The sequence below is a fragment of the Egretta garzetta genome, unplaced genomic scaffold (assembly GCF_000687185.1).
Source record: "Egretta garzetta isolate BGI_Z169 unplaced genomic scaffold, ASM68718v1 scaffold45, whole genome shotgun sequence".
In the NCBI taxonomy this organism is placed as follows: Eukaryota; Metazoa; Chordata; class Aves; order Pelecaniformes; family Ardeidae; genus Egretta; species Egretta garzetta.
This window is the reverse complement of record NW_009260028.1, coordinates 9,489,328-9,506,406: the sequence shown is the minus strand read 5'-3', so window position 1 is coordinate 9,506,406 and position 17,079 is coordinate 9,489,328. Positions and strand designations below refer to the sequence as shown.

The 17,079-nt window shown below is 40.2% G+C and overlaps 1 protein-coding gene across 6 annotated transcripts in view; it reads left to right on the top strand.

The window, feature by feature from the left end:
• Nucleotides 1-16,764, top strand: part of HLCS (holocarboxylase synthetase) — a 124,351-nt gene extending 107,587 nt beyond the window's left edge. For 3 of the 6 annotated variants that reach the window (XM_009640989.2, XM_035896444.1, XM_035896443.1), the window contains 5 exons: nt 5,549-5,616; nt 6,579-6,739; nt 10,567-10,681; nt 14,682-14,895; nt 15,403-16,764. In XM_009640989.2, coding sequence (XP_009639284.1) covers nt 5,549-5,616; nt 6,579-6,739; nt 10,567-10,681; nt 14,682-14,895; nt 15,403-15,571 — 727 coding nt within the window. In that variant the 3' untranslated portion in view covers nt 15,572-16,764. The other 3 variants (XR_004842302.1, XR_004842301.1, XM_035896442.1) reach the window with 3 other exon arrangements.
• Nucleotides 16,765-17,079: the final 315 nt, after the last annotated feature.

Genomic DNA, 17,079 nt, shown 5'->3' with positions numbered 1-17,079 from the left:
GAAGCTATGTATTTGTGCAAGAAGAGTGCATTCATGTAATCATGTATTCTGGCACAAATTTTGCCTGCTGGCAAAGTTGTAACAGTGCAGAGCAGTAAGATTCCTATCATTTAAATAAGCTTCAGTAGGATTAACAGTTTAGGTGTTCTTCTACCTGTCCCAACTGTGGGAGTCAATCTTTTAGGAGCCTGCCTATTGCACCTAGTCGTGTATAAAATACTGCATGGGAAGTGGAAGATGGATAAAATTAAATATCTAGGCTAGTAAGAGAGTGTGAAAATTACTTTAATCTAGTATCCTACTTGGGATAGGGGATTCCAGTGAACAGCCTTTGGGCTAAATTGCTTATTTAGTAATTAGTAGCTAATGGCTAGTTTCCAACAGATTTCCACCAAACTTAAAGGACAGCTAGAAACACCAGAGATACCAAGCTTCTGTATGTTTCCTACAGTCAAAGAATCATTCAGATTGGAAGGGATCCCTGAAGGTTTCTAGTCCAACATCCTTCTTTTAAGCAGGGTCAACAATGAATTCAGGACCAGCTTGCTCAGGGCTTTTTCCAGTCAGATCCTGAAAACATCCAAGGACAGAAATATTCCACAGTTTCTCTGGGCACCCTATTCCAATGCTCAGTTATCCTCATAGTTCAATGTTGTTCACAACTTTGATTAATGTGCATGCCATTTGCTCCTACAGGTCATTGGTAAAGATATTAAGATACTAAATAGCATAGGTCTCAGGATAAAGCCCTGAGCAACTGCAGTTGTATTCATCCTGCAGGTAGAGTACAAACCATAACTCTTCAATCCCAAAATCCAGACACTTTTTGCTCATCTGGTAGTGCATCTAGACCACAATGGCCAAACTTGAATACAAGGGTGCTGTGAAAGACCATCTTGAAGATGGTTGCAACATTTGCCCTTCTCCATTCATCTGGGACTTCCCCTGATCTCCATAACCATGATGATAGAAAACAGGCTTGATGTCCCATCAGCCAGCTCGCTCAGCACTCTCAAATGTATTCCATCTGCTCTCACGGACTTGTATGAGACAAGATTTCTCAAGAGATTTATGAGATCAATCCTTTTCTACTGTTGGTATTTCCTCTTATCCTTGAACCCTGTCTGTATGTGTAAAGGCCTGAGAGACCTTGTTGATGAAGACTGGGGCAAAGAATGCATTGAGTAACTCAGCCTTATGTGTGTCTGCTGTGCTTTTGCCTCAAGTCAGCTCCAAGCCCACGTTTTCCTTGTTTATTCTTATCACATAGCAGTAGAAGTTTGCCATATTTCTTGCCAATCTCTACTAAAGTTGAGCTTCAGCTTCCCTAACATCATCCTTGCTTGTCTGGACAGTGTTTTTGTATTTCTCCTTTGTAGCATTTCTCCTTGCTTCCATCTCTTTTCTACATTCTTTTTAGAGCCATGAATTCCCTTTTTAGCCAAACCAGGCTCCTTGTGCATCTGCTTATTTTCCTCAGTATTGTGATGGACCATTATTTTGTCTGTGGGAGGTTGTCTTTAAAGACCAGGTCTGTTGAGCTCCCTTGCCCTTCAGAGCTGCCTCTCATAAGATCCCACCTATCAGGTCCCTGAATAAACTGAATTCTGCTCTCAAGAAATCCCGGGTTTGTACTCTGTTACTTGCCTTCCTCATTCCACTCAGGATCCTAAACAGCATTGGTTCAGGGTTGCTACGGCCAAAGCCACTGAAGATTACCACCTCCCCAGTCAGCTCTCCCTTGTTTGCAGCAGATTGAGTCCATCACTCCAGTTGATCATCTGATATTTGTGTTACGAGCTTTGTCCCTAGCATCCCCCGCAAGTCACCTGGATTGCTTGCATCCCACTTTCTTTGCCTTGTAGCAGATATTGGGAGGTGGGAGTCTCCCATAGGAGTCAGGATTTGTGATCGGATGTCCTCAAGTTGCTCAAAAAGACATTTTCCACTTCCTCCTTCTGATTAGGTGGTCTGTAACAGACTCCCACTGTGATGTCATTCTTGGCGGCTTCTCTGATAGTGGCCCACTAGCTCTCAGTCAGTCTACCACCTGTTTTTCAGAAGACCTCCATATCTTTGAGCTCCTTCAGGTATTCACGGTCTCATGAAAACAGGCTTCCAAGTGGGAGAGAGAGAGACCCAGATCAGTGCTGCCACCAAGGAGTCTGCAGTGTGGACTCTGCTTGGCTAATTCTGCTTGGCCAGCACGCCCTCTGGCAGGCCATTCCACATGCAGAGCTTGGAATCAGACACAGCATCATGCAGCTGAGGGCTATGGAAAGGAAATGGAGGGCAATGGAGCAGAATTCAGGAAGAATATCAGTAGGCGCACTGCTCATTTTCATGTTGGACATAATGGACAGAAACAGTAGATATGAAGTAGTAAAGCAAGTGTTCAGGGCACTTTTTTGTCCAGAATAATACAAGAAACTGGTCAGACGGCATGTTCCTTTCCATTTGACTAAAAATTGAAAGGTTTTTTTAATGTTGCTTTTATAATACTCTATAAACAAGCTATCTAGGAGTGAGATTTTCAGACAAGGAACTTGAAGTGAAGGGAGAAATCTGTTCATAACTTACCCTCTTATGCCCAGGTATTTTAACATCTGGAATGTAATGCTGCCTGTTGTAATACCTCTGCAATACTGTAACACAGCAGGATGCATTAATGAGAGTTTCAACCTTAAACCCACAACATCAATGAAATTTATAGTTGTCAGGCCGTTAACATTATTCAAACATCGTTTTTGTGGTTTCAATTCCCATTTTACGTTCATGTACGAAGAAAAGTCATTGTGTTGACTCGCCATGAAGACAGAGTCCTCCTTAGACTTGAAGTTTCTATAAAACAATTAAGTATTGTTTATTAGTCTTGACAGTATTCATAGTATGCACTACGGGGTGGGGCAGGTGGTGGTGTATAAAAATTGTGCTAGAATCTCTCTCTTAATATTTCATCTGGTTTAATATTCTTGAACCCTAAAAGTGCCTTGCTCACGTTTTGGAAAATACCACAAAAATGTTCAAAGCAGAAAAGAAAAATTTACATTAAATTCTGGTGTCATCTTCTATGGTCATATAGGTGCCGTCTGATAATTCTTCCTGATGAGTAAATTTGTCTTCAGATGTTTCGTGTTTCCCTACTCTTGTATCTCAGTATGGTCCTTTGACTTAATATGTAGAGCAACTTAGTTAAAGAGCACAAAAAAGAACAGAGAATTTCTTGGAGGCAAAAATTTCAGGGGGAAAATGTGGTGAGCACTGTGATTAAGTCGCTCTGCAGAAAAATGAAATTGTTAAATCTGCAAGTGATTAAGTTGAAAGAAAAGAAGGGAAGTCAATATGTAAAAAAGTGCACGTACAGTTACTCTTTCTGGTAAAGAAAATCCAAGTTGTTTCTCCCAGAAAAAAAACTAACAAGCACACACAATTTACAAAGCTCTGAAGTTTGGGGGGGCAGTTGTGTGGGGTTTTTTATTATCATAGGCTTCATGGCAATTCCAGCACAATCTCAGGAAGTAGTAAAAATAAATCTATCTGTCTCTTGCTGTATCAGTCTGGGTATTAACAACTTCCCCATGTTCAGTCCGTTAAAGAATTTCTTCATGGCCCTTAAAAGTACACATTCAGTCTCTGCATTTAATATGTTGTTACCTGCTGCCAAGCCTCTAATAGCTACATTCAGACGTTCTGTTAATCATATCTCTTTGTTCTAGAAGCCTGTGTTTTGGATTCATAATTAGCTTTTTTTTCCTGCTCTGATTATTTTCCTCCCATCATGGCAGCACATGACTTCTTTTTTTCCTATTTAAAAACAAATATGTAAATGGAGAAGTAACAGAAATCGGTGTATTTCGACAAAGCCTGTAATCTCTTCCTAACTGTGCTTCCAAATCTAAATTAGATTTTCATGTTGCAAAACCATGAACTTGGTGTTGTCACTGAAATCATGCTGTTCCCAGAAGACAGGGATGAAGCCTCATGAGGTAGAGAGGATTTTCCCCTAGGTACCAGCATAAGAAGAGGTGTTTTTTTAATGTTAAAGGCTGGCGGTAGGCGGGTGAGCCTGGTCTCAGTGTGTCATCCATAGGGTCCAAAGGAAAGAATTATCGAGCTGTATTTCATGTGAACAGGAAGGGGGCTGGCAAAGAGATCTTCCAGCTGTTGCTCTTTGACAACATCTCACCGATTCAGGAGTAAGGTGGGAAAACATTGTGGAGCCTGTTACGGCTTCTGTGAGTCTGGGTTCGAGTATTTCTAATTACTGAAGGCATTTGTGGTCCGGGCTTTTCTTGGGCCCTCCAGTAACCTCCCATTTTGATCATCATGAAAGCAAGCCAGCCATTTGAAAGATACTTTGAAACCTGGGGGATCCTACTTGCATTTTGCTACCGCTACAGCCCCGAGAGCTAATGATGCCTTGCCTTTCAACCTGCGAAGCAGGAGGGATGGGTAGTTGCTGAGCTTGCCGCCTGCCTAAAGACGTGTCTGTGAGTGGCAGGGGGACGCTTCTGCTTGCAGCTGGTGTCTACTGCCCCGTGATACTTGCTTGATTGCAGAACTTGAAACACCTTTCATACGTATCTGAAATTCCGAGGAAATCATTTTGAACGGTACTCTCTGCTGATTTGGACTGCACTTATCTCCAAGACAAGATCGCTTTTATATGAATGAACAACGTGATGTTTGTGCCCATATTAGAAGTAGGTTTGTCGGCTATAAATCACTTTCTGGGTTTACCTTGCTGGCAACATCTTGAATATCTGTTTTATCTGTTAAATAACTCTTCCTGAAAATGTGAAATGGAGGAGGTTCATAGTACAGTTCAGATCTGTTTTAAAGTGGCTTGAACAAAGTTCTCACAGTAGGGTTTTTTTCTTCTTTTTTTCAAGTCTAGCATTGACTCATTTGGCGGTGTTAAAGTGCACTTTCTACTTATCCCCAGAGGAAAGTTAGTATTCTTTTAAGTGAAACTATTTTAAAAGCAGAACACAAACCTAAAATAAGCCAGTGTTCTCTAGAGTTCTCAGAAGGTGTAGATTTATTTACTGTAGTTAAATCATAATTAGTTCTCAGGGGATAGTGTATCTTTTAAACTGCTTTATTGCCACCATATTGGTTTTCTAAATAATCAGAAACTGCTGCCCTTATATTCTGTAGTATGAACAAAAATTTGCTGTAAGTAGAAACAAATGTCTGGAATCGCTGGTTGTCACTTACTGAAGATAGTGACACGCAAAGAATAAGCACTTCAAGAAAACGTGAAGAAATACAAACCGTATGTTATCAGAAGGCACCTTAAATGAACTATGGCTATAACTTTTTCCAGCGTAATAGATACAGTAATGTTTTACATGATCATTTTTCAGTTAATCTTTTTTTAATATTCTAATGCTTTTTGGTCAAGAATAAATGTTAAGTGAAAATGGATAAATGGTCGTGCAATGTTAACATAAAATATTACCTGATATTTAAGCCTAGATTTTTATGAATGTAGCTTAGTGTTCCAGCTGATAAGCATGGGGTTTTTTTTTTTCCTAATTGGCAGGTTAATGTTCGAGTTGCCTGAGGAGATGGGTTTAATAGCAATTGCTGTTCGACAAACACGAGGGAAAGGTAAGTTTCCTTCTAGTGCTAATAAATGTGCATTAAACATATGAAATAGGACATTTTAATGTCACCTAGCAGCTTAAAGATACATTATGAGTATTTTTCATAATAAAATCTGTAGAATAATCATGTCCTCTTCTCCTCCCACTTGAACTGGGGATTCAAACTCAAAACCTAAGTTAATAGAGACCAAAGTAAACATTTTCAGGATGTTTGGTGGCTTTTGCAGAACTGATTTAGTGGTCTTCTAGTTTCTGCCAAAAGTCTCCCCAGTCATGGAAACTGCCATCGCTACATTTAGTGTAATACAAGTCAGACTTTCAAGTCAGAACTCCTTTTTGGCTTAACTGGAACAAGACTAGGTCTTGACTTGCTCTGAAATAGAGGTTTCTTGAGTCTGCAGGACCTGCCTGAGCTGTCATGTGGGCTTTCACAATCTTTTGCAGATAAATATGAGCAAGTTCTGTCTCTTTCTCAGGAAGGTGCTAGCACTGATTTAAAAGCCACGATCATTTTATTAGAAGAACACAGTGCCCAGCCTAATAAGCTCTACTGAGCACGGATCTACATGAAGATGGTTACCAGGCTTTCGGTACCGATCTAGCTTGTGTCAAGTTGATTGACAATGTGGATGGATTTCTAGATGCACACAGAGCATCTTCACAAATACTTCTTCACTTAAACAAAGCAAGATTTCTTGAAATGTTTAGGTTACCAGGTACCAGGAAAATCCTGGAAGCAAGTCATTTAGGACATCCTAGGAAACTGTGTAGCAGCATGCGCGTTAAACAGCCTGCCATTTTTCCTTCAAAATTAGTTTGGAAACTCCATTACAGGACTTCTGGTAGATTCTTGGGTGGATACTATTGAATCTTTCTCTTTTGTAGTTGTCTACATTAACAAAGTGATCTTTTTTATAAATATTTTTTTCTTGAGTTGGAATTAACTTTTTTTCTCTCCTTCCTCAGGTCGTGGTGGAAATGTTTGGCTCAGTCCTGTGGGCTGTGCACTATCCACCTTACATATCACCATTCCTTTACATTCTAACCTCGGCCAGAGAATTCCTTTTATTCAACACCTGGTGTCCTTGGCAGTGGTAGAGTCAGTTAGATCAATACCAGGATATGAAGTATGTCATTCTAATTTATCTCCAAATTCCTGTTTCTATTTTCATTAAATTCAGGTTTTAACTATGTCTTCTGTGTGTTGAATGACTGAATGCACAATATATTCTTCAGCACTAATATAGTGGTAAACTTAGCCTTCCTACATGCTTGATTATTTATATGTTTTAAGAAATCTAGTATACATATGATGAATACTGTCTTTTACTGAGCTGATTAAGTAGACTACATTCATTTCACTCATAATCTTACGAAACTTAAGACTCGGTCTTCAGCAGTAAAGAAAACGTCAGTTTTGTTTGTCTAACAATTGAGTTAATTTGTTTTGATTTTGAAGGAGTTAGGGAAGAGGGAGGAGGGAAAAATGAATAAAACTGACAAATCCTTTTCTGCTTTTTTTGTTGGTGCTGTTTCAGTGGTCACTTTATCCCTTTTAAAGGATTTTTCCAACCCTTGTTTAAGGTTGAAAACTGATTTCTAAAGCAAGAACTTAGGAGTATTGCTCTCAAGAGGGAATCAAGTGTCCTGTCATCAGTATTAAAATGAAGAACCAGTCTTCTTCATCACCTCATATATCTTCTTTTTAATGTTACCATTTCCTAATATTTGCTAACTATAAAACTTTGGTATTTTACAGAAGTAGTTAACTAAAGCATATGTTTCCTATATTACAGAAAATCAATGACTTATACACATTTACACATGAACTTTATTATAGTGGCACCCAGTAGCTTTGCTGTAGTTTAGGGTCTGTCAGCTTTTCTATTAAAACCTTCTAACTTCAGTGCTTCATAACTTGACTATAAAAACAAAATGCTTCAGGCTAAAATTTGCAATATAAAATATTTGGCTAGAGTGAATAATTTAACCATGTAAAATAGAAGGGACAAGAGTTAGTTTTATAAAATATGAGTCTGACTGGGGAAGGAGTTAATTTACAAATGGAGGTGGTTTCGCTTCCGTACACCTACCCGGAGTACACTGTGGCATTTTTTATTTTATTCCATTCAAGAGGAAAAAGGTGACTGAAGTATTAAATATTAATATAAAAATGGTATGTGTCAATAATACATGTACTGTACGTAGCACGTGTACAATACGTAGCTTGCTAGGACCAAGACAGAGCTACTGAATGTCTTTTAACAGTGCGTCCACCCTAGACAATGGGTGAAAACAATGTTAAGGGTCTGGACTCAAATATTTTAAAGCAAGGAAAATTCAACGATTTATCAGAAACTCAATCCTTAGATTTCCCCTTTAGATGTAGGTAACACTGGGCTTTTCTTTATGTCAGATGAACATCCATGCCATGCAAACTCCAGGAACTGCAAACAGTGGGCTGATCTGTAGGTGAGGTTTCAGTCTCCTCCAAATTTCCATACCTCTGTGGCCATATATCAGAAGCTGAATAGTACTTTAATTTATAGAATCATGGAATCATTTGGTTGGCAAAGACCTTTAAGATCATTGAGCCCAACCATACCTGTCCAAACGCCTTTAACAAACACACTGTGATGTTGTTCACTATGCTCCAAGTCCATTTCAGGTTTTTCATTCAAAAACCTGAAATACCTATGCCTCAGTTTATGAGCCAGTCATCATTTTTAGGATTGCCACAAATGTTGACTGGGCTAAACAAGCAATGACTGAGAAAATCTGACGGCTCAGTTGGAAGTTTTGCTGTCAGATGTTAGTGCTGCAAATGTGAATGGGCCTCATATCAAGAGAGCGATATGTCTTATCACTCATATCTGCTTTCCCATTCTGAGAACAGCAAGCATCTCTCGAGTAAGTGAAGGTAGGGTCGTGCTCCATTTCCAGCCTATTTTGCAACGCCCATCATTTCTTTGACACATGGGTAGTTGTGCAGTACCTTGTAACTCCATTTTGTGGCAAAATCTGAGCTGTGCAGTCTACATCATGAGAATACCCGGTTGACTTGGTTGTTCTTGTTGTGCGCTGGCAGCCCAGAAGGCCAACCGTACTCTGGGCTGCATCAGGAGGAGTGTGGCTAGCAGGTCGAGGGAGGTGATTCTGCCCCTCTACTCAGCTCTGGTGAGACCTCACCTGGAGTACTGCGTCCAGCTCTGGAGCCCTCAGCACAAGAAGGACATGGAACTGTTGGAACGGGTCCAGAGGAGGGCTACAAAAATGATCCGAGGGCTGGAGCACCTCTCCTATGAGGACAGGCTGAGAGAGTTGGGCTTGTTCAGTCTGGAGAAAAGGAGGCTACGGGGAGACCTGATTGCGGCCTTCCAGTACCTAAAGGGGGCCTATAGGAAAGATGGGGAACGTCTTTTTCATAGGGCCAGCTGTGTTAGGACAAGGGGAAATGGTTTTAAACTAGAACAGGGTAGGTTCAGGCTAGAGGTAAGGAGGAAATTTTTTACAGTGAGAGTGGTAAAACACTGGAACAGGTTGCCCAGAGAGGTAGTGGAGGCCCCATCCCTGGAAACATTCAAGGCCAGGTTGGATGGGGCTCTGAGCAATCTGATCTAGATAGCAGATCCCCTGCTCACTGCAGGGGGGTTGGACTAGATGACCACTAGTGGTCCCTTCCAACCCTAAACATTCTATGATTCTATGATTCTATGATTCTTCATGCTTGCTGTCACTTCAGTTGCAGAGCTAGTGTCTGGTGTCTTACAGGTGTACATTTTCCTTAAGTAAGATCTACTGAATAGCTCTGTGGAAGATCTCTTAACACTGATAATACCGTTTAACTGTGTCATACCTCGCGTGTCTCAAGAATCTTCTATAAATCCTGTCCCAGTGAGGAGTCAAGTTGTTTTCCATAATGAATATGAATTGGTGATACTCTCTCTTAGAATGCTTTGATGGCAAAATCAGGTAGTATTTCCTGTCAATGTACGTGTAATGGACTCCTTTCTGGCTTTTAAATCTGTCAGGAAAGTAGACATGGACCCAGGTGCAGTTTTCACACATCCTGTAAAGGGATTTCATAATCTACAATAGGAGGGAATGTGACTCTTGTAGTCCTGGAGCACCTCCCATAATTTGCCTCTGGGGATACAGTCATATGCAGTTTTTCAAACTACAGGAAGCACATTTGCTTTCTTTCTGTGTTTAAGTAGCCGGTGCGAAGTTCAGTTCAGTTCTGTGGTTTCAACAAAAACTTCTCTATTGCACTGGAATGGTGTCACACAGCACAGTTTGTGTTTCCAGCCCCATGGTGTTGCTTGAGCATAGCTGCCGAAAGCGTGAATACATTTAGGACATTACTGAAGTATTTACATAGTTGTGAACTGGAATTTCTCCTGTCTGCTAAATTTCCTTTCTGAAATTCAAGATGTCATTGTCTCCTTGTCTGGTTTCTGCAAGGATCCTCAAATACAGTGTCGATGTTGTTGTGGGCTTCCCCTGATTGTTTATCAGCCGCAAGCAGCAGTGGCTGCCACGGTTTGCATCTCTCTTGAATAGATCTTTTACATCTTCAGTAGGCACTCATGAACAAAGGAAATGAATTCTATAAAACCTCACAATTTTGAGACTGAAAATCTCTAGTATCTTTCATCCCCCTTTTGGTTGCTCTAAACCTTTATTATCTGCCATAAATTTTAAAAATTTATTTATTTTTCTCTGACAGCTGCCAACCTCCTTAGGAAATCATGTAACCATGTTACTGTGACTTTTTCAATAACTTTTGTGGAGCACTTAAATAGGTTCTCATTGTGAAGAGCAGTTGACAGTATCACATTCGGTGTGGCAAAGAGGTACAGAAGGTATAGAATGCGAAGTGATGAATGAGCCGTGTTCTTAAAATCAGTATCGAAGAGCAAAGTGTTTCTAAATGTATGTTTTATTTCTTTAGGATATTGATCTGCGAGTGAAATGGCCAAATGATATTTACTACAGTGATCTTATGAAGCTTGGTGGAGTTCTGGTAAACTCTACACTTATTGAAACAACATTTCATATACTTGTTGGTAAATGTCTATTTTCAAGCTTTTCTACACTGTCTTTTTGTCAAGAAATTTGTTGTTAATGTCTTTATGAGTTCAAATGATAAGGACAAAAACAAATAATGACAGCTGGCATAAGGAAATAAAGCACAATATTAAATCAAAAGGAAGCACAGAAAGTAAATATTTTCATTCTTCTTCATAATTCCATATGCTTGACAAGGAAAACATAAATGCAGGCATCTGGGCTGGTGTAGTGGAGTTCAAAGAAAGAGCATTACAGGAGAGAGGGAAAATGTCTTCCTTGATCTATTGCAAAGCTAGTAAAATATATTGAAAAATGTATCCATTTTTTTTGATTTTCATTTTTTTGCAACGTGCCAAATAGTTAAATAAATAACCTGCCTTTTAAATCAGGAGGAAAAGAGCTACGTACCCACAGTAATGTTTTATTTTCTCCTTTCATCCTTTTTAAATTTATTCATAACTTGTTTCTGTGGATACCTTTCTAGAAACTGGAATGTTGCTAGTGAAGCAGCAGTGAAGTAATGATTTGATTAATTAACTTTATTAATTCACTTTCTTTAGTCCTCTCTAAAAGTAAAATTTGCAACATAGTTGGGATGGCTGGATGGGGGAGCAAGGACTGTCGTCTTTTTGTTTATTGTGAAGATGCACAGTCTGCCTGGAAGACTGATTCCAAGGAAGGTAGCGTGGCCAGTCTCAAAAAGAGTATCTGTGTATTTTCCAGCAAGTCCCAGTGCTGTCACAGGAGAAGATACTTAGATGCACAAAATATGTATTGAGATGTTTCTGTTGTTTCAAGTCCGCTAGTCATCCTGCTATTTGTTAAGGAAAATTTTTCCCCTAACCAACAGCAGCACAGATCTGTCAGACACGCTTAGAAACCCGCCAGCAGAGATCTAGGTTCTGGTTCCAAAAATAATTATCTGTGGTATGTCTAAAAAATTAAATGAAAGTTCCTTAGCAAGTCTAAAAGGCTAAAGAAGATGATAATATTTGGTTTATATTTGAATGTAGCACAGTAGATAAGAGTCTTGCAAAGGGAGTGTGGGCATTGCATCGCTTCTGTCAAGGTGCTGTAAATTCTAAGGCACGAACAAGCAAAACGGTTGTAGTCATCATCACCTCCTTCTGTGAAGTGTGCCCAGCCATTAAATTTTCTGTTTGATTGTTATATCCTCATTTTGTAGATAATCTACATGTACAGAATGGAAGTTGCACCAAGCCATTTAAAAGAGTCTCTGTGACCCATCAACCATTTACTGCTTCCATAGTTTTTTCCGGAGTAGAGCCTGTTCCAGTTAACGCAAGAAAAGCAAAAATGGCTCCAAAAATAGTTCACCTTATTAAATATCTCTTTGCACGTTACAAATTTGTTTTGGACCTTGTGTTTCTTAGCCTAAACACCAAAACATTCAAATTCGAGTGGAAACTTTCTGTATGCATTCTCTCCGATTGCGGCCTTTCAGTACCTAAAGGGGGCCTATGGGAAAGAGGGGGAAAATCTTTTTAGTAGGGCCAGCTGTGACAGGACAAGGGGTAATGGTTTTAAACTAAACCAGGGTAGGTTTAGACTGGATATAAGGAAGAAATTCTTTACAATGAGGGTGGTGAAACACTGGAACAGGTTGCCCAGAGAGGTAGTGGAGGCCCCATCCCCGGAAACATTCAAGGCCAGGTTGGACGGGGCTCTGAGCAACCTGATCTAGTTAGCGGTGTCCCTGCTCCTGCAGGGGGGTTGGACTAGATGACCTCTAGGGGTCCCTTCCAACCCAAAACATTCTATGGTTCTGTGTCCCTAGGAGCCATCTTGGTGGTGACAGGTCTGAGGTATATGCAAAGACGTACATTTTCATCAACTTTCTTTCATCTGGAAGCTTCTAAGATTGCAAGTTACTTGCCATACAGGATCCAAGGATCTTTTCCGTCATTTCAGTGATGTATGTCATTGAGCGTAGTAGGGGTGACTTGTGACATCTAACTTCTTGTAATAGAGGTAGCAATGAGATCAAACTTCTACAACAGGACAGGTAAGCCTGACGCATCATCCCCTTTCTACAGTCATGGAGATTCCTTTCTTAGACCTCAGTGTTTCCATGACACTCATGAAGAGGATTCCATATGTGAGGGAAATTATCAAAGTCAAAGATCATCTCCATGGCTTCACTGCTCTGAGAAGTACCTCAGAAGAATAAGGCAAGAGACAAACTTGCCTTTTCACCTGTACCATGTACTCAAGCCCTCACAGATGACACAGTTCATGTTCATACTTTTAAACATGTTTTTAAAAACCTTTTTTTAAGAACTGAATTATTGTGGGACTTTTGGAAGAAGAGCTCTGCAGAACATAATTCATCAATGTAAGGGCTAGGCTCAGAACAGACACAGGTAGCCAAACACAGCTGGAATGCAAGGGACAGCCAACGTGCTTGACCTGCTAAAGCTCTGTCTGCCTCTGTGTGCAGCTAAGGCATGTCTGACCAGCGCACAGATGCTGAAGGCAGGGCTAGCCCTGGAACTGGAAGATGTATTGGCCACACCAGCATGCTGCAAGGTCGGTGCTAAATGTTTATTTTGTACTCTTCTCACATGGGCAATGCAGAGATTCCCTAAGAGTCCTGAGCACCTAATATTTTTTTCAAATTAACTGGCCACATTTTTGCCACCGCATTTATCCCCAGATGCTTCTGCCTCAGCGGAGCTCGTCATCGCAGTATGTCTGTCGTGTCCGTGTCAGTTTTTGGATCGCTATGTAGTGATCTCCATACACACATGCCTGAGTGCCCTGAGCCCGCGCTGTGCACCCTGACAGTACCAATCACAGTGCAATGGCTACGGTCACTCTCTCTTCGCTTGTACCATATTTGAGGGTAACCGGCTGAGTTGGGATGGCACATTATATTTTCCAGTTCATTTTCCTTTGTCTCTTTCTGGTAACACGATTCTCCTCATTTCCATAGGATCTATGTATTGGTACTGGTACCACTGCGGCTTTCTTTGCATCCGTTCTCTGAGTAGTTAAAAGTCAAAAACTCCTTTTCACTGAAGAGATCCTTCTCCTCACAGTCGATACGAATTACTTCCATATATGAATAGTCTCATTAAATAGGAATTTTACAGAACAGTGCATCTGGACCGTCTTGCAGATGGAGCTGTATCATGTCTAAACCTGATTGACAGACTGGGATTTTATCCCAAATGTCTGAGGAAAGAAAAACCCAAATTATTAGGAGAAAAAAATAAACAGGTAATACAATATATTTCTTTACATACCTCGAAGCCTGTTTCAGCAGGCTGCAAAAAAGGCCCCAAGAGCCATGTTTAAATAAGAAAGGCTTTCTGCCAACGTTATTCTAGCTGGAGAAATCTCAGTGAGAGACTTGAGGCTTCTAAAGGATATGCTGTGGTAAGATAGGTTAAGTAAACTGGAGTCTTACATGGCAAATGTAAATCTTCTGGGCTTTTCAGAGCAAGCCAAACAAGGCTTATCAGCTGAGTAAAAAGGCTTAATTTTCAGAAAATGTGATCAGCTAACTGTAGTAAACAGAAAGGTCTCTTAATTAAATTTTAGACTGAAAGATAAAATTCCATCTTAGAGTATGATCAGTGATTTACTCTCAATTAGCTAATGACCTGTCAGCTTCCAGAGAGTAAAAGAATTTCTCACTTTGATATTATTGTAACCAACACGTAAGCTACTGCTTACCATCTTCCTAAGCCTCGCTGATAGGATGTGTGCTGTTGAAAGGACCGCACTGGATTTGCTTCTACAATTTTGAGGCAGCATTTTAAAGGCAAGAAACAAGTAAAATCTGGACTGTGGTTTGTAATTACGCAAGTAGGAAGCTTTAAAGGTGTAAGAGACTGAGGGAAAACAGCTACCGGAAACATCCTTAGCGAGAATTGTATCGCGTAGTTGAAGAAAGTACTGACTTCCTGTTGGTAACAAAGTGTTTGTATTTACAGATCATGTTCTCTTCTTTTGGTTTGTCTTCTTCAGGCTTGGGATTTAACGTGAATAACAGCAACCCCACCATATGCATCAATGATCTCATCACGAAATTTAATAAGGAAGAGGGGACAAAGCTGAAGCCTTTAACTACAGACTGTCTTATCGCAAGGACTGTAACTGTGCTGGAGAGGCTTATAGATATTTTTCAGGAGAAAGGGCCCAATGGAGTTCTTCCCCGTTACTACAAGTACTGGGTACACAGGTAAGTATAATGTTCTTCTTGAACCTTCTTTCAAGAAAGTTGGAAAGAACTCATGGATATTTTGTCTTTTTCTACTTTTTCTACTAGATTGCCTTTAAAACCAGTGCCTTAATTAAAATATACTCCCAAATAGGATGTAATTTTTTAAGGGGAAATAAAAATAGCACATAGTAAAATCAACAGATAGCGTGAGTTAAAGAATGCTTCTAGCTATTTTACACATATCATCCCAAGACAAAGGGAATTGGGAGCGATTTGTTTAGCTAGTGATGAAGCTGCTGTACTCATCTCCTTTACAAAAAAAAATTCACTGTTTGGATTAACTCTAGCTCTGTTAATTGCACAGAAAAAAATTAAATCAGGTAGAAAATGCTGCTGAAAATCATTCTCTGTAAAGAACCAGTGAAGTGGGAAATACAGCTATTCTGCTAGACATTAGTCCTCTAAGCTATTTTTAGTTGTTTGCACAGTGACCAACAGTTAATTCCTAACTCTATTTATTTGCAGTGGTAAGCAAGTGCGTCTCCACAACGAGGAGGGTCCGATTGCGTGGATAGTTGGGATAGATGATTATGGATTCCTTCAAGTCCATGAAGAAGGCAAGGGTGTAGAGTCTGTGCACCCAGACGGCAACTCTTTTGACATGCTGAGAAACCTCATAGTCCCAAAGCATTAATAGTCCTCAGAGCTTGCAGCGCAAAAGGAGGCTCTTTAGTATTTGGCACCAAGCAGCTAAACTTGCTTAAAGGTGGGAAGGGTAGTTGATGGCTTGATTATTTTTTTTTTCTTCCTATTTTCTGATATCTTTGTTCTTTGACATGGATAACTTCAACAGTTAAGAAGAGGTAATTATCTCGTTGTTGAAGGCCTTTATTCTTCCGTATTAACTTCAAAACACATCTCTGTTGCCATTCTTTGTAAGCATCTATTCTTTAAAAGGAACCTGATCGCAAAGGAATGCCTTGCAATGAACAGAACTTTCTCTTCAATTACACACTGTAGTTGAGAAACCGAAGTGGCTCTGTGTTTTATTGTGCTTTAGCACAATCCAGTACAATATTTACATTTTTACTATGTTTTTTTAAACTAAGTTGTGGTGTATGCGTTGTCTGCAGTGGAAACAGCTGGAAGACCTCATCATATATTTCTGAATTCCTGGGATTACCACTGTGTTTAGATTCAGATCTAAGTAGAGCCTTGCTGATTTGGTTCTCCATGTGGGCCTGTACAACAGTTTACCACCCTGTGCTATGGTCTCAGGTCTGCAACTCTGTCATGGCTGCCTTAAGATTTTGGGGAGTTTTCCATCAGTGCTTAAGAACTGTTGGTCAGTTATTCAAATTTTTTGTACTCTGCTCTTCTTAGTCAATTGGATCTGAGTAAATCATCTTGTATCTCCTTTGAATCATAGTCTTCCAAGAGGCCCATAAGACTAGCCCACTGGAGTAGTGTATCACCTAGCTGCAGTCCTCTTATGCAGGTTATTGTAGAATCCCATGTCAGGAGAGGGAAGTCTAAATAATTTACAATTTAATAGTAATTCTATTGCAATAGTCATGAAGTTAAGTGACTAATTAAGAGGAAAAAAAAATCCCTGCCTGCTGTAAACAACAACTACAGTGAAAAAGAGAAAACACGTAGTCAACCTGTGTCCAAATTCTCTTCCATTGTTTCTGCTGTCACCCCCTTTCCCAGAGCAGGGCGTCTGGTTTTGCCACTAGCCATTAAAAGCAAGAGGTTTAACATCTGCTGACCCGAAAGTAGCTTGCTCTGGGGGCTGGCTGCAGAGTTCAGGGTTAGGTGTAACAGCTTGCACAGGACTGGAACGCAGCAGGACGTGGGCATGTGGGAGCTTCCGTGCAATGGCAGCTTGTTCGGTTTTTTCTCCCAGGCGAGGCGAATTTGCGCCAGGAGGTTTGGCCACCGCAGCATTTCAAACGGTTCTCTGCGAATGAAAAGTTTGTCCTAGGTGTGATGTGGCCAGCTTCATTTCCTCAAGTAGGCAGCACTGCTTATTACGTTACCTTCTCCCTACTGAAGGTGGATCAGCCAAATTGGTTTCCACAAAGGACTTCTGTCTCCTAGCCAGAAATGGGTTTTTTAGGTTAAAGTTCACCTCATAAACAATCTGAACATGTTAGTAGATTGTTTCAGTTACAAAGCCAAGAAGTCTTAAAACAAGGA